We start from the raw sequence: 20,647 nt of genomic DNA, 5'->3' as shown, positions 1-20,647 counted from the left end.
TGATGACTGCCAAGAGGAAAAGCTTCATGAAAATGTCCATCTTTTCAGCAATATTCCAGTTCTGTCACACCAAGTAAATTCAAAACTGTGCTAAGTGATGCGGCAAACAGAACAGACCAGACAGTTCCTAAATCCTTTTCTTTTGTATACAAAACAAAGGACTAGGAAGAAAATGTTTGGCACAGAGGATGCTCAACTGTTGAGAATGCCGAGACCTTGATTAATAGACTTTTGGACAAAAAGGGAACTGAAGGCGACAGAGACAGAAGGCAGAGAGTTGGGATAAAAGGCTCTTTTTCGGAATGGCAACCGGTGACGAGTGGTGTCCCGCAGGGTTCAGTGTTGGGGTCACAGCTGTTCACCTTATATATTAATGATCTGGATGAAGGGACTGGGGGCATTCTGGCGAAGTTTGCCGATGATATGAAGATAGGTGGACAGGCAGGTAGTACTGAGGAGGTGGGGAAGCTGCAGAAAGACTTAGACAGTTTAGGAGAGTGGCCCAGGAAATGGCTGATGAAATTCAACGTGAGCAAATGTGAGGTTTTGCACTTTGGGAAAAAGAATACAGGAATGCACTATTTTCTAAACGGTGAGAAAATTCACAAATCAGTAGTGCAAAGGGATCTGGGAGTGTTGGTCCAGGATTCTCTAAAGGTTAACTTGCAGGTAGAGTCCGTAATTAAGAAAGCGAATGTAATGTTGTCGTTTATCTCAAGAGGGTTGGAATATAAAAGCAGCGATGTGATTCTGAGGCTTTATAAGGCTCTAGTTAGGCCCCATTTAGAATACTGTGTCCAATTTTGGGCCCCACATCTCCAGGAAGGACATACTAGCCCTGGAGTGTGTCCAGCAGAGATTCACACGGATGATCCCTGGAATGGTAGGTTTAGCGTATGATGAACGGCTAAGGATCCTGGGATTGTACTGATTAGAGTTCAGAAGGTTGAGGGGAAATCTAATAGAAACTTACAAGATAATGTCTGGTTTAGAAGGGGTGGACGCTAGGAAGTTGTTTCCATTAGGTGGGGAGACTAGGGCCTGTAGGCACAGCCTTAGAATTAGAGGGGGTAAATTTAAAACTGAAATGAGATGACATTTCTTCAGCCAGAGAGTGGTGGGTTTGTGGAATTCATTGCTGCAGAGAGCAGTGGAGGCCAGGATGTTGGATGCCTTCGAAGCAGGGATCGACAAATTCTTGATCTCAAAAGGAATCAAGGGCTACGGGGAGAGTGGAGGGAAGTGGTGTTGAAATGCCCATCAGCCATGATTTAAATGGTGGAGTGGACTTGATGGGCCGAATGGCCTCACTTCCACTCCTATGTCTTATGGTTGCTGAAGTAAATGATGATGGGCCGTGATGATCATGAATTTACTGAACTGTGGTGCAGGTTTTGAGGGGCTGAATGGCCTATTCTTACTTCTTATGCTATTTTTTTTTGGACCGTGGACTAAAAATAGGAAAAGATACTGCTGTAAGCTGAAGGACCTGTAGAAAGTGTTTGCAATTTTAATACCAACTCAGTGGAGCACTTTGCAAGTTGTACAAACAATGGTTCTGAATTGGACTAGTGAGGAAGAAGCCTAGACAAAACGATACCACTGTGCATTCAGGGCGGCTCTGCCCAGAGTTAGTCTTTTGGCTGACCTTTTAATCAGCACTAATTGTTATGGGCTCAGTACGTAATAATCACTTGGATAGCCTCTCACCATGTAACCATAACCCTATATGTGATCAATGCAGCAGAAACAGGCAAAGGGAAAGCATCCATCTCTCACGCTCTCCTGCTCCCTCTACTTTTCTGCACAGTGAAGTAAGAGACAAATCCTTGCAGCTTCCTCCCCTTTCTTCTCTGATCTGTGCTCTCTCTCCCCTTTTACAAATACCATATTGAAAGGAAAAGGGGGGAAAAAAACACTGAAAGAGAGCACCTTCAACCAGTGATTGGAGGACTAAGAATCAGTGAATTCATGACTTGGCATCACCAGCAAAGAGTCAGAGGGAAACAAAAGGAGTTGAAAGAAAACATTTTATTGATGACTGTGGCCCAGGCTGGTGCCAGAACCGTGTTTCTCCGGATCTTTTTCCTTCCCCATAACCATGACTCACCTACAAAACCAGCAGGGCCAACGAGTTTGAGAGCTATTTTGTCAGCCAGGATGGAGGAGTTTCCATGTGCGATGTTGGCGAAAGGGCCAGCATGAACAAACACTGGGGTCCCCTGTGTGAATAAAAACCAGTCAATGGCCAATTTCACAGTCACTGTGTCTGGACTGAAAATGCAGACACCCATAATGGGGAAGAGACTAGTGCAAGACACAAACCAGCAGGCCGACCAGCGCATGAAGGGCCAAATGGCCTATCCCTGCTCCTACTTTTTGAAGTCTCTGTGCTGTAGGTTAAGTGACATATTGTTGACTAGATGAAGGGTTATTTCCAGATTTAAACCAGAAATTCAGAACACCCACACCAAAACAAGCACTGTTGTGAACTCAACAACAAATCATATTTATTTAACATCTGTAACATATTAAAATGTCCCATAGTTCACAGGAAACTTTTTAAAAAATCTTTGTTCATTTATGGGGTGAGGCGACAATGATAACACACCAAACTGCCCTTGAATGGGTTGCTCAGCAATTTCCGAGTCAACCGCTTTACAACGGGCCTGAGTCACAAGGAGATCACTGCCAAAACGCACTCACCTCCTTTACTGTGAAACAACATGGAGCGATGCAACATGATATCACGCAGGATAACCAAAAACTTTAATCAAAGAGAAAGTGTCTGAAGAGGGGGAAGAGAGAGATGGAGGGCTACAGGCAGGAATTTGCTGAATTGAGAGCACAAACAACACTGTGCTACCAGTGATGACATGTTTAAACATTAGGGATGACCAAAAGGATGAAATCAATAGACCTGAGGGGGTTTGGTGCTGGGCAAGATTACACAATGGGGAATGGGAGGGCCACGGAAGAACTTGAAAACTATAATTTTTTAACATCAACTGTTTTCGTAAATCTGGCTACTGGCAGGTTTGCAGTGACCAATTGAAATGATAATGTAGAATAATTAAAATGTCAGAATATGGTGCACGATTAACATGTACAGAACACCCCTTGGCATTAGGTATTAATAATACAGGGCTACTAAAGTATCAGGGCAACAACTGTGGCGTTCAGCAACGCATTCGCCAGAGTCAGAGGGCCATGAGTTCAAATTCCACTCCGCGTAATGGAGCAGTATTCGAGGCAGGACAGTGAGACTGTGACAATGACAGAGGGAGCACTGGAACTAACTCCATTAGGCCTTTCTGCAGGAAATAAAAGATTTCACAGCCACTCTTTCAAATAAAGGGCAAATAAGTTCTATTTAACCTGCTATTTAACCTTTTTCTGAAGAAGGGTCCGACCCAAAACGTCAAGCTTTCCTGCTCCTCTGATGCTGCTTGGCCTGCTGTGTTCATCCAGCCCCACACCTTGTTATCTCTATTTAACCCTCACCTGGTTGTGCACATCACTTCTTGTTGGGATCTTACTGTATCGCCGATTGCTGCCTCGGCTCCCATATTATGACAGTGACTACACTTCAAGAGAACTTCACAGGCTGTAAAGCACTTTAGGGCATCTTGAGGCTCTGACAGAAGCTGCAGTATTGTCTGTTCTTTCTCCCTGTTGTTAGTAACATTAGTCATGTCCTGAACTTCATCTTCAACAAGTGATCGTTAAAGGATCACCCCAATTGAGCAAAGGTACCATATTCCTTTTCTATCTATTTGATAGCCCCCTCTGAGGAAACAGCTGCAGTAAAACCCAAAGGAGTCACAAAAAACCTGGAAATTTTCAACTCAGTGTTGCACTTATACTCGGAGATAAGGAGGAACTACTTTAGCCAGACAGCGGTGAATCTATGGAATTCACTGCCACAGGAGGCCAGGCCATTGAGTACATTTAAGCCTAAGATAGATGGGTTCTTGATTGTCAAGGGGACCAAGGATTATGGGGAGAAAGCGGGAGAATGGGATTGAGGAATTTATCAGGCATGATTGAACGGCAATTGACTTGGTGGGCCGAATGGACTAATTTCTGCTCCCATGTCTTATGGTCTTATGTCTTATGGTCCTCTCCATCAATGTAAAATTAGTAGATGGACTAGATAGCAACTGGTTAACAGACAGGAATAAAACAGTACAAACCTCTAATGTCTGCATGAGATTGGGTTTAATGGCATCCTTCATCAGAACAGCCAGAGCTCCACTGACACCCTAGAGAGAAAAATAATTGATTGGGATTTTTTGTAACATAAGGCAGACTTGCACTGAGCAGAAAGGCAGTATGGCTGCTATGTAGAAACATTACTTTTTAATACGGTGGAATTTCCAACTCTAAGTGCTGCACAGAGCTATCAATTACTGAATTAACAACTGGAATCGCTGATCATTCAAGCACAAGTTGGCTAATTATCTTGAAATGTGAGCAGAGAGGTCAGAGCAGTGTAGACAGGGAACAGAAGCAGTCTGGATCGCTGTCTTGTCAGGGTTACAGGGACAAGGGCTGGCAGCGATGAATAAATATTTCACCGAGATTGATAGTGTTACCCAACAGCTTTAGGATTCTGCAGCAATCTTGCAATGGTGTCAGAGAATTGCACCTCACTGGCCATAAATAGCACAATGTAGGTGGAGTCAGTTTGATAGGTAGAAGATCGATGGAGTTCAGGGAATAGTCTGCTCACAACGTAACTCTAAGTCTGGTATATCTCAGTTTCTTACGCATGGTAGTAATTAGCATTCATATGGAATAAAGTGTGTTCAAAATAAGTTTGAGCCTGAAGACAGTTCTTGACCTTGATTAATTTGCCCTGGACCCAAAATCACAGGTGATGAAACTACCCAATAGAAGAGAGCTGTAAATGGAATCATGGAAACATCGCCTGTGGCAACTGACTGTGATTGCTATGAGGAAAGCAATAGGGAAATTATGGGCTCCCCAGTCCCCTGGTAATTCAGGAAAGGCACAAAGCTTGACCATATTCCTTTTGTTTGCAGAAAATGCATTGCTTGTGTATGAATGTGCATCAGTGCTAGACAGCCCAACGTTATGAGCTTGACCAATAATTATAGTTTTTATAGCTATTAATTTTCAGCACGACAATGCCTCATCCAATCAGAATTGATTGCCCAACTAGCTAGCAATTAGTCATTTGGATAAAAACTGGCTCAGAGGTAGAAGGCAGAGGGTGGTGGTGGTGGAGGGTTGCTCTTCAGACTGGAGGCCTGTGACCAGCAGTGTGCCACTAGGATAGGTGCTGGGTCCACTGCTTTTCATTATTTATATAAACGATTTGGATGTGAACATTGGAGGCATGGTTAGTAAGTTTGCAGATGACACCAAAATTCGAGGTGCAGTGGACAGCGAAAGTTACCTCAGAGTACAACGGGACCTGATCAACTGTGCCAATGGGCTGAGGAGTGGCATGGGGTTTAGTGTAGATAAATATGAGGTGTTGCACTTTGGAAAGGTAAATCAAGGCAGGACGTATACACTGAAAGCTAAAGCCCTGGGGAGTGTTGCTGAAAGCAGAGAACATTAGAGTGCAGGTTCAAACTTCCCTGAAAGTGGAGTCACAGGTAATCAGGATAGTGAAGGCGGCATTTGGTACGCTTGTCTTTTTTGGTCAGTGCATTGAGTATAGGAGTTGGAAGGTTATTTTGCGGCTGTACAGGACATTGGTGAGGCCACTTTTGGAGTACTTTGGCAATTCTGGTTGCCCTGCTGTAGGAAGGATGCTGTGAAACTTTAAAGGGTTCAGAAAAGATTTACAAGGATGTTGCCTGGGTTGGAGGGTTTGAGCTGCAGGGAGAGGCTGAGTAGGCTGGGGCTATTTTCTCTGGTGCATCAGAGGCTGAGGGGGTGGCCTTATAGAGCTTTATAAAATCACGAGGAGCATGGATAGAGTGAATAGACAAGGTATTTTCCCCAGGATGGGAAGTCCAAAACTAGAGGAGCATAGGTTTAAAGCAAAAAGGGGAAAGATTTAAAAGGGGCCTAAGGGGCAACTTGTTCACACAGACCGTGGTGTGTACGGAACAAGCTGCTACAGGAAGTGGTGGAAGTTAGTACAATTACAACATTTAAAAGGCTTCTGGATGGATATGTGAATAGGAACGGTTTACAGGGATATGGGTCAAATGCTGGAAATTGGGACAAATTCAGTTTAGGATGCTTGGGTTGGCATGGATGAGTTGGACCGAAGGGTTTGCTTCCGTGCTGTATGACTCTATCACTGGAGAGAACAGTTTTAAAAAATTACTGCACTTTGAATACATTTGCTCCAATTGATTTGACTTTTTTTATACTGAAACAAAAATAAAATTGTATTCCCAAGTTTGCACTCACTTCACACATCAGATCATGGCCCAAAGAATACCATGGTTTTGAATGAATGGCAATCTCTCTCACTCGCAACATAAAAAGATGCAAATACAAAAATGAAATCAGTCAATTGAGACGCAGTAGCCATGAGAAATCAATTCTGCTGTTACAGGAGAAATGTAATTGCTTCTTAAATATCCACTGCATTGACAGAAGTCAGTGAACAGACCCAAGATCAAACCAGGAGATCCAACCGCTCCACATCTTCCAAAAAGCTTTCCAGGGACATACAGCAGAAATGATGATAATGTACTGTCAAGTTTATCAAACGTTCCACACAATGAATTAATTTGGTGTATAATCAACAACGGAGAACTCAGTTTCTCTAGAAAGAGCGTACGAGAGAGTGAATATTTTTAGGGAATCGGGCAAAATGGACAATAAAACTTTTAAAGCAACAGAAGACCATTTGGTCCATAAAGTTCTGACCGTCCAGAATCTATGTCTTACCTTCTGGCTTTGCCTCTCTGGTTCCCAGCCTGATCCACAATGCTAAATCAAAAGAGCCTCCTGCCCAATTTCAGCACAGAGTTCTCCGTCTAAAAATGCTATTAGTTTTTCCATCTACCTAAATGACAAGTCTTTTCCTGGAGGAGGCAGGTCAATGACCTGCTCTATACTCTTGCAGTCCATTTGTTGCTGTTAAAGACTAAAAGAGGAGCCAGATTGTAAAGATGAAAGTCTAAGCACCTTACAGACACTTAAGTCCCAGGAACACAGTGAGAATGTCAGGTTGTAAATAATCAGGCTCTCAAATGTCTATTTACTTTCAAGGGTTGGATTAGAATCTAAGGTGTAACTACTCACCACTGTTATCTGGATATAATGCCTATGTGATTCACAATGTCATGGAGATGGGCTTTGAGATAGGAAGGGGTTCTAAATATCTCTGAAATTCTGAGACACAGATATTCTGCCAGGATGCTGAAACTAGATAGAGGCCTCAAGTCTCTGTGGTTCACTCTGCAGCAATGTGACAGTGGGAGTTCACAGTCAGATTAAAAAGACCAAATTTGTGAGGATTTGTAAAGTAGTTATAACCGGTGAAATGGGCTATTAGTTACGTTAAAAGTTAAAAGGGGAAGTTCGTTTCTGTAACTCAAAGTATGAGCTGACCACAGACATAGTATTTAGTCAACACTGTTTTTAGCTTAACGTTTGCTGTTACAGTAAATCTTAAAATAGGAATCTTGCTGTTTTAACCTTTAGATTATCAAAAAGAAGTTCAAATTTCTTCATAAATTTAAAGATCAGTTTCTACAGGAATTGTAACCTGTTGGCGTCCATCTGTTTTATTCACTCATGGGATGTGGGTGCCACTGACTGGTTTAACATTTATTGCCCGTGGTGAATAACCCAGGTGCAAGGCTGGGATTCTTAGCCTGAATGAATTGATTTATGATCACTGATAAATCTCAGGGCAAATTCAGGAGAAATCTTTTATCCAGGCATTGGGGAGAACACAAAAGGGAGCAACTGAAGCACCTGAGAAGGCGGGGCTGAGCTGCCTTCTTGAACCGCTGCAGTCCATATGCTGTAGATAGATCCACAATGTCCTTAGGGAGGGAATTCCATGATTTTGATTCAGCGACAGATGTGAATCAGGAGCAATGTTGGAGCCGTGCCACATTTCCAATTTCTCTTCTGTCCACCCAAAGAGGGACCACAACATTCTTCCGAAATGGGATGGGAAGGAGATGTCTGAGATTCCTCCCATATGACGCTGATGCTTTCATAAAGATACTGGCTCTCAGACAGAGATTAAGCCAAGGTTTCATAAGTAGTGGATGTCGAAGCTCCTAAGGCAAAGTTCAGGAGCAGGAACTCATCCAGTATCGTGGTCCAGGGTCATCCCTAAACGAAACAACCAAACCAAGCTAACTGCTTGATTGCCAAGCCATTTGAGAGTTTTTCACAGTTACACTGCTTCACTTTATTGCCTGGGAAACACTAAAAGCAGACTGCAGTAAGGTAGGTTAACTGCAAGGGGCATTCAAGAGGGCATTGGATGATTATTTGGATAAAAATAATATGCAATGGTATGGTGGAAAAAAAACCCAGTAGATTGCCATTAGTTAAATGAAACCCATTTAATGGGTTGGTGCAGGCAGAGTGTGCCAAATAGCCTCTTTCAGCACTCTAACAGATTCTGGGGGACCAGTTTCTGGTCTCTTTGGTAACAAGTGCTCAACTTACCAAGTCGTCTGTGGTGACTGGCTCTCCTTTCTTATTGGAAGCAACGACCATCTTCCCCAGCCGCGCTCTCATGTCCTTCAAACTATCAGTCAGGGCCAGCACTGCCATTATCTCACTTGCCACTGTGATGTCAAACTGCGCCTAATGTGATTAGTAACACAAGGAGACTCACTTTAATGCTCTTGACTGAGAAACTATGCCTGTAAACTTTGCTACTTCTCAGTTAAGATAAAAAAATTCATTACAATAATCCCATAAAATGTAATCATTGGGAGAAAATTTTTATCATCAAACAAACAGCTTCTTGTTTGTTAGATAATAAAATGTGGGGCTGGATGAACACAGCAGGCCAAGCAGCATCTCAGGAGCACAAAAGCTGACGTTTCGGGCCTAGACCCTTCATCAGAGAGGGGGATGGGGGGAGGGAACTGGAATAAACCAGCCCCACATTTTATTATCTTGGAATCTCCAGCATCTGCAGTTCCCATTATCTCAGCTTCTTGTTTGTGCTGGGGTCACAGAGACAAGGACAGCAAGGGGCTAGATACAGGGTAAAGCTCCCTCTACACTGTCCCCCATCAAACACTCCCAGGAAAGGAACAGCATGGGGTTAGATACAGAGTAAAGCTTCCTCTTCTCTTTTTAGCTGAAAGCAAAGCTCCATTTACAATGTCACCTTTGAACACCCCCAGGACAGGAACAGCATGGGGCTAGATATAGATTCATCATCACCAAGTGGTCAAATATGATGCCTTGTTAACTCTAAACCCAACGTGGTGAATAACCCAGGTGCAAGGCTGGGATTCTTAGCCTGAATGAATTGATTTATGATCACTGATAAACCTCAGGGCAAATTCAGGAGAAAGCTTTTATCCAGACAGCGGGGAGAACACGCAAGGGAGCAACTGAAGCAAATAGGGTAGTATAAAGGAAATGTTAGTTAAACACACAAGGGAAAAAGGAACAGAATGTCGACAAGAGGAGATGGAGCAGGACAGCAGGAGGTCCATGTGGAGCAGTAATGCTGGGCAAAAGCTTTCTGGGCTGGATGGTGGGCTGGATGGTCACTGTTCTCTCACCTTCATGAAATGTTCTGTGCACATGTCAACCCAACAGGAAATCTGGGTTTGCAGTAAAGTGGAGAACACCAAGAGTGAGCTTAGTCTCACTTCAGCCTGCTGTTCAGAGCAGAGGTCAAGGAGATTGAGGGAAGAAAATGAAAGGCTTACTGTTCTGGTATATCCCTTCTCAGTACTGGACTGGCCAATGGTCATCTTCCTCAGGAACCTGTCGTTTGTGTCCATCACTGTAAAACATAAAATCTGCGTGTCAGTGCCAGTGCCCCAACACTCATCAAAAGGTCATCAACCTAAAGTGTTAACTCTGATGCTGCCCGACTCACCGAGCATTTCCTGCATTTTTCCCTGTGAGGCAGAATCATTGATGAGAAGAAAGCAAATCTATGCCAAAACCAGTGATAAACCACTCACACAGCCAGTGGTTTGGAGAGGTTGATACCAAGTACAGAGGGACTGTCTTATGAGGAGAGGTTCAGTAGTTTGGGCCTGTACTCATTGGAGTTTAGAAGAATGAGAGGAGGCCTTATGGAAACATACAAGTTTCTTAGGGGACTTAATGACAAAATGGATGCGGAAAAGTTGTTTCCCTTTGTGGGACAGTCCAAGACCAGTGGCCATAATCTCAGAATAAGGGGTTGCCCATTTAAGAGAGCGATGAGGAGGAATTTCTTCTCTCAGATGGCAAGGAATCTATAGAATTCTTGACTGCAGGGGGCTGTGCAGGCTGGATTATTACATATTTTCAAGGCTGAAATAGTCAAATTTTCAATCAGTGAATGAATCAAGGGTCGTTTGGAAAAGACAGAAATGTGGAGTTGAGGATTATCAGGTCAGCCATGGCCTCATTGAACAGTACAGCAATCTAAATGGGCTGAACAGCTTACTTCTGTTCCTACATCTGTTTGGTCTTCTGCAATGAGAACAGAAATCTGGCAAGATACTGGATTAATTCCCAAATGTCAGCAACAAGTGCCATAAACATAATGAAGAATCCCAAGAGGTTTCAAAACAAAAAGGTTATATAGCAGAACATAACCCCAATCCCACCAAAGGCTTGATCAAAGAGGGGGAGCTGGAGTGCCTTGAAGGGGTGGATAGGTGATTCCAGAGCCTAGTGATCCCACTACCCTGCTCCTCTTCCTGCAAAAAAATCAGAAGTGATGGCTTGGAGCGAGAGTCAGCTGTGTATTTGAATGGACAGTGGGAAAGCTCAGGTTACACAGACCTGGCTAAGTAATAAAATTTAAGTTACATGAACACTTGATAGTAAATGGGAAATGGAGAGGAGATAATAGGAAGGAGTCCACAGTCAAAGTTAGCAGGCCTGTGGTGGAGCTGTAATGATGTAATGAAAGTGGATTGGTGGGGGGGAAAGGGTGGGCTGTGATGGGTCTATCGATGAAATGTTGTCCACAGAAAAAGAAAGTTTCAGCAGGGAAAGTGGTGTCTCAGGAAGAAAACCATTACAAAGCCCAAAGTGAATTAAATAATCACAGTCAGTTCAACAGGAAGCGCATTCAAAAGGTGGACTGTAACACATGACAGGTTAAAGTGGTCCTCTACCTCGCTGCCATGTGATAGTATCAGGTTCAATATCCAGCCTCACAAAGCGATTTACTTCTTCTTCGGTCAGTGCAGTGGGCTCAGTTTTGTTAATTCCAAGTTTCTTGGGTGAGGGGGAAGAGAAAGAGAAATTGCAGATTAAGAATCATAATTCATGAAAAAGACACACTGAGCCAGGGGAGGTGGTGAAATAGGGTGAAAAGGTGCAGTTTAAATGATGTCCATTGCCAGGAGGCTCAACCTTCTCTCACTGGATCAAGACGAGAGGAACTTTCCTCCATAGCAATTCTCGACCCTGCACTCAGCAACTGAGTGTATTCCAGGGAGTGATCAGGAAATCACAGTAGATACTGTGAGGGAATGCAGATGTGGTAGGAGATCCAACAGGCAGGGAATCTCACGGGACAGTTAAACGTTAATTAATTTCAAAGATAGACTTATCAAGGGGGAAATTAACACGAATAGGCAGTACAAGTTTGGAACTTGGTTTTTTGAGCAAATTACTCATGGGATGTGGGGGTAGCTGACCACACCCACATCCAATTGCCCAAAAGGCAGTCAAAGGTCAACCACATTGCCACATGGTCTTTGTAACGTGTAGGCCAGACCAGGTAGGGATGGCAGGTTTGCCTCCCTTAAAAGGGATTAGTGAACCAGATGACTTTTTTCTGACAATTGAGCACGGTTACTTGCGAGTCTTAATTCCAGGGTTTTAGTGAATTCAGATTTTACCGATTGCCAGGGTGGGATTTGGGGTAGCACAGGAGCTCAGTGGTTGGCACCAGTGACATGAGTTCAATTCCAGCTTGGACAGAGTGATGGTGTGGAGTTTGCAGATTCTCCCCGTGTCCGTGTGGATTTCTTCTGGGTACTTCTGTTTCCTCCCACAGTCCAAAGATGTGTGGGTTGGGTGGACTGGCCATGCTAAATTGCCCCATAGGGTCCAGGGATGTGCGGGCTAGGTGGATTAACCAAAGGGAATGCAGGGTTGCAGGGACAGGGTGAGTCTGGGTGGAATGCTCTTCAAAGGGTTGGTGTGGACTCGATGGGCCAAATGGCCGGCTTCCACACTGTAGGGATTCTATGATTCAAACCCATGTGCCCCGAATACAAGCCTGGGCTTCTGGACTACTGTTCCAGTGACACTATCACAATGCCACTGCCTCCCCTTAGGTAACAGGACATTGTTAATAGCTTTGGTTAACAAATATCTCGAGATGTGGGGCAAAGGTGGGTGCTTGGAGTTAGGTGACAGAAGAGGCTGTGAGGCTGAATGGCCTCCTGCTGTTCCTATGTTAGACTCGCACCTGCAGTCTCCTCAGCTGAATCTGGCTGAACGTCCTAACTCCTTTAATGGAAGGTACCAGACGGTCGTACAGAGCCTGCAATGAAAGGAAAGGGGAGGGTTAAGTCATTTCCATGTGCACCAAGATGGAAGGCAAAACCTTTGAAGGCAACGACACCTTGTCAGACTGTGTGGCCTCGTGGAACATGCGGGCATCGATAGCAGCAGCGACCAGGTTGTTGGCAGCAGTGATGGCATGGATGTCCCCCGTCAGGTGGAGATTAAACTGCAGGAAGATGAGCACCGTCAGAGAATGTAGGAGAACATAGAACATTACAGCACAGTATAGGCCCTTCGGCTCTCGATGTTGTGCCGACCTGTCATACCGATCTCAAGCCCATCTAACCTACACTATTCCACGTACATCCATATGCTTATCCAATGACGACTTAAATATACCTAACGTTGGTGAAAGCAGGAATGAGACAAGATCCGCCCTCCTCCCTCCTTACTCCTGCAGCGAGCGTCAATGTTTGGATTACAGGTCATGCTCCTTGTTCCGAAACGTTTCGCAGCATTTCAAGCTTAAAAAAACCTGACAAATGGAAGTAGGGTGCAGAAAGAGTTAAAGAAAGGGCACAACTTGAAAAGAAATGGGACACGGTGACAGGGTAAACCAGGTAGACTGATAGGAAAGGGACAATCTCCGAGGAGAAAGTTCATTGAGGAGGATAATGAATGCCAGGTTGACTCCACAAAGGGGAAGGTCAGGATAAAAGTTCAAGATAGGAATAACACAGTGTGGAGCTGGATGAACACAGCAGGCCAGGCGGCATCAGAGGAGCAGGAAAGCTGACGTTTTGGCTCAGGATCCTTCTTGAGTATCTGAAGAAGGGTCCCAACACGAAACGTCTGCTTTCCTGCTCCTCTGATGCTGCCTGGCCTGCTGTGTTCATCCAGCTCCACACTGAGATATCTCTGACTCCAGCATCAGCAGTTTTTACTATCTCTGGTTCAAGATAAGCACTGGTTTATGGACCTGGGATTATACAGCAGCCTCCCGCTAACTACAAGAGACACTTTGTTCACCTCCACCCTCTCTAAATTGGAAAGATACAAGAGGAGCAACTTTCCTCATTAGCAATAGCACATCACTGGGATTATTTCTGCATTGCTGCCTGACGGGTTCTGAACTGGAGGCACAGTGAGTGAAAATAAATTTATCCATGCACAGCAACAAGAGCAAATAAATGTACAGGAACAAGGGCAGTTGTAAAGGGCTTTGGAGGGGCCACACCTCAGTAGGATGTGCAGTTTTCATCTCCTTACCTGAGGAAGGATATTCTTCGGGAGCCCAGAACCAGGGGGTCACAGTCTAAGAGTCAGGGGAGGCCATTTAGGACTGTGATAAGGAGAAATATCTTTGTCCAGAAAGTGGTGAGCATGTGGAATTCTCTGCCACAGCAAGTGGTTATACTGAATATTTTCAAAAGAATTTAGGCATAGTCTTTAGGGCTAAAGAGGTCAAAAGGTATGGGGAGAAAATGGGAAAGGGGCATTGAGTTTGATGATCAGCTGCAATCATATTCAATGACAGAGCAGGCTCAAAAGGGCCATATGACCTACCCCTGCTCCTGTTTTCTATGTTTTTGTTCTAAATTTCCAAAATATACAAAACATTTTACTGTTCAAAGACAGCTATGTCACCAGTTTTAAACTGTGCATCGCCAGGACGATTGCAAGAATGTCGTTTCAAACAATTTAAAAAGATTGAATAAAAGTCAGAAGTATTTTCCCTCTTAAAATAAAAACTTAACCGCGAGTTTGAGAGCTCTAGCCTCACTGCTACAAAAGGGGGAAAATTCAGCACCCCGATACCTCTTCCATTGGGATAACCTGGGAATATCCACCACCTGCTGCTCCACCTGCAACAGATAGATTGCAATCAGAAGCCCTTATAGTATTGAAGCCCTGAAGTAATCAAAATCAAAGTAAAGGGTTTGTATACACAGATTTTTTTAAAACAATATTTTCAGTACACACTCTCAGGATCCAGCTGTACTGGATTTCAGAACTTGACAGTTTTCAGAACAAAGTGGAATACATGAATCCATAGACTGAATTGTCTTAATCCACCATATAGAGAACTTTAGACATTATCTACATGGCCACACTGCTGCTAATATTTATTCACTTCTCATTAGGCAGAATATAATAGTTCCTCGGGAACAAAATCAGACGAGAATTCATCCTTAATACCGAGGCACTTCTTACACTTTTGCGTTTTTAAAGTTTGTTTGTGGGACATGAACTTTGCTAGCTGGGCCCAGTATCTATTGCCCAATCACTAGATACCCTGGGCATTTCAGAATCAGCCACATTGTTGTGGGTCTGGAGTCACATGTAGGCCAGACTAGGTAAGGGCGGTAGATTTCCTTCCCTAAAGGGCACTGATGATCCAGATAGGCTTTATGACAATTGACAGTGGTCACACAGTGGCCATTAGGTTAGCTGTTCGATTGCAGTTTTCTGTCTGTACTGAAATTTCACCTCCTGGCAGAGTTGGAGACGTCTCCATGTCTCCTGAACATTAGCCCGGGGCTCTAGATAAAGCCAATCCAGGAATATCACCACTAGATCACTGCCTCCCCAACTCCAGCGAAGGCTCAAGAGGAAAAAGGGAGGTTACCTTTGATCCCAAAGGTGGGGCCCTGTGATGGTTGACGAACACAAGCGAAAACGTTGATGTCCAGGTGAGCTCCGATGGCCTGAGCCAGGCCTATTGTGGTGGTGCTCTTACCTTCACCCAGCGGTGTGGGGGTGATGCTGCAAACATAAACTGGCATTTAGAAAGATACAGCAACCCCTGCTCCCCCACCCCCATCACAACAAAGGTTCGAAGCGGGAGATCCAAAGCAAGGCTGGCCATACCCTGTGACAACAACATATTTCCCGTCTGGTCGGTCCTTCAGCCGGGTCAGTGTGGAGAGAAGTACCTTTGCCTTCGATATGCCGTATAGCTCCACTTCATCAGATAACAAACCAACTTCCTTGGCCATGCGGCTGATGTGCTTTGGCGTGCCAGACCGTGAAATCACAATGTCACTGGTGAGAAATAATGTGATTTTTCAAAAAGTTAAATAAAATCCAAGCACCCAGGTCACAAAGGGCCCAGCACCAACACATTTACCTCCGCCAGTCCTCTTGGTCAGTTTTCAAGTGATAGAACTCCATACCCAACCATGATCTCACAGAGTAGCAGGTCCTAGTTCAGAGAAGACCATACATTCAGCACCCACTCATTGGGCTGACATTTCCAGGGTAGTACTTAGGGAGATACTAAGCACTGCCGATGCTGGAGTTAGAGATAGCACAGTGTGGATCTGGAGAAACACAGCAGGCTAGGCAGCATCAGAGGAGCAGGAAAGTTGACGTTTCAAGTCGGGGGCCTTTTTCAGAAATGGGGAGGGAAAAGGGAGCTGGGAAATAAGAGAGAGAGAGGAGGGGGTTGGGTTGGGGAAGGTGGGTGGGATGGTGATAGGTGACTGCAGGTAGGGAGTGGTGGGGATTGGTCAGTGAGGTGGGAGGAGCAGATAGGTGGGAGATAAGATGGGCAGGTTGTGTCAGGTCAAGGAGGTAGAAATGAGAGGGACGGTTGGTCATGGGATGAAGCTCGGGCCGTGGGGAGATTTTAAAGCTGGTGAAATCCACATTTAGGCCATTGGGCTGTAGGTTCTCGAGGCAGAATATGAGGGGCTGCTCCTCCAGTTCTGGGTGATGTCATTGTGACACTGGAGGCGGCTCAGGATGGACATATCACCCAGGGAATGGGAGTGGATGGGGGGAGTTGAAATTGTTCGCAACTGGAAGGTGTTGTCATTTGTCGTGAACAGAGCGCAGGTGCTCTACAAAGCAGTCTCTGTGCCTTTGCTTGGTCTCACTGATAGAGGAGGCCACATCGGGAACAGCGGATGCAGTAGACCACATTGACGGATGCGCAGGTGAGCCTCTCTATGATGTGAAAGATTTGTTTAGTGCCTTGAATGGAGGTGAGGCGGGAGGTGTGGGGGCAAGCGTAGCACTTCCTGCGGTTGCAGGGAAAGGTGCTGGGGCTGGTGGGGAGTGTGCAGCAGACGAGGGGGTCAAAGAGAGAGTGGTGCCTAAGAAAGGCAGGGGTGGGGAGGGAAATATATCTTTGGTTGTGGGGTCGGATTGTAGGCAGTGAAAGTGGTGGAGAATGATATGTTGGATGCGGAGGTTAGTGGGGGTGATAATGTGAGGACAAGGGGAATTCTGTCTTTATTCTTGTTGGGGGAGGGGATGTGAGGGCAGAGGTGCAGGACTTAGGGAGTGCTGCTCTGTTGCAGACACTAACCTTTGGGTAAGACATGACATCAAGGCAACTCACAAGTAGATGCAAGAAGATACCATAGTCACTACTGGAAGGGCACTAATTATCTCCAGTAAACATTACTGAAAACAGATTATCTGGAAAAGATTGCACTGCTGTTTGTGGGATCCTGATTTGCACATACTGGTTATCACTTCCCTCACTCTAACACTTGCTTAAGCAAATACTTGGGATTAGTGAAAGGCAGTGTATAAGCTTTAAACATTGAGACTCATTGGATTGTTATACACCCACAGGAACGGCAGGAGGCCATTCAGCCCTGTCTTGGAGTCTGTTCGGCCAGTCAGTCTGCAGACATGCACATTTTCCAGCAGAGGTCTGTATAATGATCGGGGATGAGAAGGCGAGATGCTAAGTGGAGCTGACTCAACATAAATCAGGAATCACACCCAGAATTTCCCATTAACAGTGAGAGTATCATATCAGGTGAGGCAGTGATCATATGCTCAATCCACAGGACTGTGGTCACAGCACAACTAGGACAATGACCAGAGTACAGGTACTTCTCCTCTAACACAACAGTTGCATTCGTGTGACCTTGCGTTATAGAAAATCAACTTGGAAAATTGCATTATAGGGAAATCACTATAGAAAATCACTATACTGTACGGTAGAAAGTTTGCATTATCCAAACAGCATCCACTATTCATCAAACGAGTTACAGCCAATTTGCATTAATGAAAATACATGTTATAGAAGAAATACCTGTATCGCTCCATGTCACACTTTGAGTAGGAAAACAGGGACGATTTCAACACAATATAGTGACTTTAATACTGCCTCTAGCCAGGAGCTCCAATTAATCATAAAATGCTTTATGAGGCTATTCAGCCCACTGTATCCATGCTAGCACTCTGCAAGAGAACCTTAAATTGCCCAACTCTTACACCCATATATCACCGTTCCTTCAGTGTCACTGGATCAAGATTCTAGAACTTCCTCTCGAACAGCACTGTAGGTATCCCAGGTCTCTGTAGTGGACTGCAGTGGCTCAAGAAGGCAGTTCACCACCACCTTCTCCAGGGCAATCAGGGATAGACAACAAATGCTGCTCTAGGCAGTGAGACCCATATAGGCCAATGAAATGGAAAAGACCATAAGACCGTCAGAAATAGGAGCAGGAGTAGGCTATTTGCCCGTTTGAGCCTGCTCCACCATTCAATAAGATCGTGGCTGATGCAACATTCCTCTCACCCACTTTCCTGTCTTTTCCCCATAACCCTAGGTTCTTGATCAGTTGGGGAAACAAACTATCTCAGACTTAGCCATTAAAAAAGGACTCTTCCCCCACAACTCTCTGTGGCAAGGACTTCCTAGGACACTCAAACTTCAGACAAGAAATTCCTCCTCACCTCAGACATGGAGAGGTCACACACCTACCTGGGCACAGGTTCCACACGGTTAAGCTTTGTGTACTGAATAGGCCACTTTCCCGGCTTGCAGTTCTTCAAATAGCGTTTGGCACTCTCGACTGTGTTCTATCACAGAGTGTAACATTTATATCAACACAAGGAGGTTTTATACTGTAGTCTTCTCTTTTTCTTAAACACTTCCAACCCCATTTCCTATTGGCATCAACTTTTTATTTATCCCTTCTCAGGATATGGGCATCACTGACTAGCCCAGCATTTATTAGCATCCATCCAATGAAGGATGGGTAAGTGTCAACCACACTGCTGTGGGTTTAAAGACCAATAGTTTCCTCCCCTAAAGGATATCAATGAACCAGATGGGGTTTTCTGACAATTGCCACTGGTTTCATGGTCATCATTAGATCTTTAATTCCAGATTTTTGTTGAATTCAAATTCCACCACCTCCCATGGCAGAATTTGAACCATTTCCCCGGGACATTACCTGGATCCCTGGATTAACAGTCTAGCGATAATACCTCGAGGCCACCACCTCCCCACAGAAACCAGTGTCCCCCTCTGTGTCTCAACCAGAAGCCCAGCCTGTCAACCCAGTGAGACAGACCATGTGTATGATTCTCGTCCCCCAGGCACATCTGCAAAGACGCAGAGTCACCCAAACATCACAGGAAGCACGAGAGTCTGATTTCTCAGCACCACTTCTACCTCACAAGCCCAACGCTGAAACCAGTGCTCAGCTCGATAATAATAATGGCTTCTGGGACTAGCCTGGACTGTAGCCTCAACACAGTAATAAGCCTAAAGAGTGATCAGGATGGCTAGAAATGCCTGTCTTTAACTGGGGCCTCAGATTCTCCCAAAGAAGCTCACTGAGTCCCAACAATTTTTGTAGGAGCAGGCAGAAACTGCATGTCCTGGTTGACAGTCAGAGAACACAAGAATAAGACAACAGCCAAAGGAACCAGAGGGAGGAACGGCGCAACGCTTTAGACAAAAATGCACCAAGTTGTGGTGGTCTGAAACGCTCTTTCTGAAAGGGCAGTGGAAGCATTCTCAATTGTAAACTGTCAAAAGAAACCTGAATAAATATTTGAAAGGAAAAACACCCAGAGGAAAAGGCAGGGAGCAGGGTTAATCTGAAAACTCTTCCAAAGAACTGGTGGGCTGAATGAGTGCTGTACAACTCTGGGACTATCCCCATTCTCAGCTGTTGTTTCTTGTTGCTGGATGTATTCACAGCTGTCCTTTAAACTCTGGTATCCAATCCAGACAGTCGATTTTTTATCTGACCCTCGTCAGAATGACTCATGCCATCGGACTCTCAGATAGTCAGCATGGGCAGGACTGGAGTGGCGTTTCTAACAGCCGGTCTCAGCCAGGCATGAAAGGGAGTTGAACAGGGAAGAGAAATGGCAAAGATCTTGGCAGCAGTGCTCACACCCAACCTGGAACTGGGGAATTTCTGTGCCAGGCAGCTGACTGCAGGGTGGTGGTGGCTACAGAGTGAGCCCGAAAATCAGAGGAATCAGCTACTCCTTAGATGGTGATAACAAAGCGTGGGGCCGGATGAACACAGCAGGACAAGCAGCATCTCAGGAGCACAAAAGCTGATGTTTCGAGCCTAGACCCTTCATCAGAAGATCCTTAGATGGTGTCCTGGGTCATTACAGCATGAAGACTGTATGCTCTGAAAGTTAGTGCAGTAATTGGAAAATGTTTTACAGGATACTGGAATAGGCTGTTGTAAACTGTTGTGAGGCACAAGGAATCTTCATTTCAACTGTTTTAATTGGTTTTCAGTGAATTCACAAAAAACAGGAGCACACAGCCCATATGGTTTGCTCTCTGGGCAAAGCTCTTTACCCGGTATCTCATTCAGTCCCTCTATCAGAGATGAAATCTGGGAGTTAACTGTTTTATTTCATTCTAGATGTGTATTTCAGCTCAAGTAGCCTTGTTAAGGGTGGGGGGGATCTCCCATCTTAGAAATGTAAAAGACCAGAGCTTGCTCTGCCAGTCAGTGTGATCATGGCTGATCATCTAACTCAGTTCCCTTTCACTGCTTTCTCCCTGGGTCCTTTAGCCCCGAGAACTATATCTAAGTCCTCCTTGAAAACATCCAATGTTTCAGACTTGAATGCTTTCTGTGGCAGAGAATTCCACAGGCTTCCCACTCTCTGGGGGAAGGCATTTCTCCTCGTCTCAGTCCTAAATTGGCTAACCTACACCCTTAGAAGCGTGACCCACTGCTTCTGGAATCCACCTGGTCATTGGAAGCATCCTTCCTGCATTTACTCTTGTTAGAAC

General features: G+C 44.9%; 1 protein-coding gene across 3 annotated transcripts in view; it reads right to left on the bottom strand.

Moving 5' to 3' along the window:
- mthfd1b (methylenetetrahydrofolate dehydrogenase (NADP+ dependent) 1b) overlaps positions 1-20,647 on the bottom strand; it is a 99,561-nt gene that overhangs the window by 28,237 nt on the left and 50,677 nt on the right. For all 3 annotated transcript variants that reach the window (XM_059648917.1, XM_059648918.1, XM_059648916.1), the window contains exons 10-20: positions 18,350-18,447; positions 15,490-15,663; positions 15,248-15,384; positions 14,437-14,483; positions 12,737-12,844; positions 12,581-12,655; positions 11,274-11,376; positions 9,861-9,937; positions 8,632-8,772; positions 4,197-4,265; positions 2,111-2,222 (exon numbers count right to left, since the gene is read on the bottom strand). In XM_059648917.1, coding sequence (XP_059504900.1) covers positions 2,111-2,222; positions 4,197-4,265; positions 8,632-8,772; positions 9,861-9,937; positions 11,274-11,376; positions 12,581-12,655; positions 12,737-12,844; positions 14,437-14,483; positions 15,248-15,384; positions 15,490-15,663; positions 18,350-18,447 — 1,141 coding nt within the window. The remainder of the gene's footprint in view (positions 1-2,110; positions 2,223-4,196; positions 4,266-8,631; positions 8,773-9,860; positions 9,938-11,273; positions 11,377-12,580; positions 12,656-12,736; positions 12,845-14,436; positions 14,484-15,247; positions 15,385-15,489; positions 15,664-18,349; positions 18,448-20,647) is intronic.

Source organism: Stegostoma tigrinum, chromosome 10 (assembly GCF_030684315.1).
Source record: "Stegostoma tigrinum isolate sSteTig4 chromosome 10, sSteTig4.hap1, whole genome shotgun sequence".
Taxonomy (NCBI): domain Eukaryota; kingdom Metazoa; phylum Chordata; class Chondrichthyes; order Orectolobiformes; family Stegostomatidae; genus Stegostoma; species Stegostoma tigrinum.
Note: the sequence above shows the minus strand (reverse complement) of the source record. Positions and strands in the feature narration are given on the sequence as shown.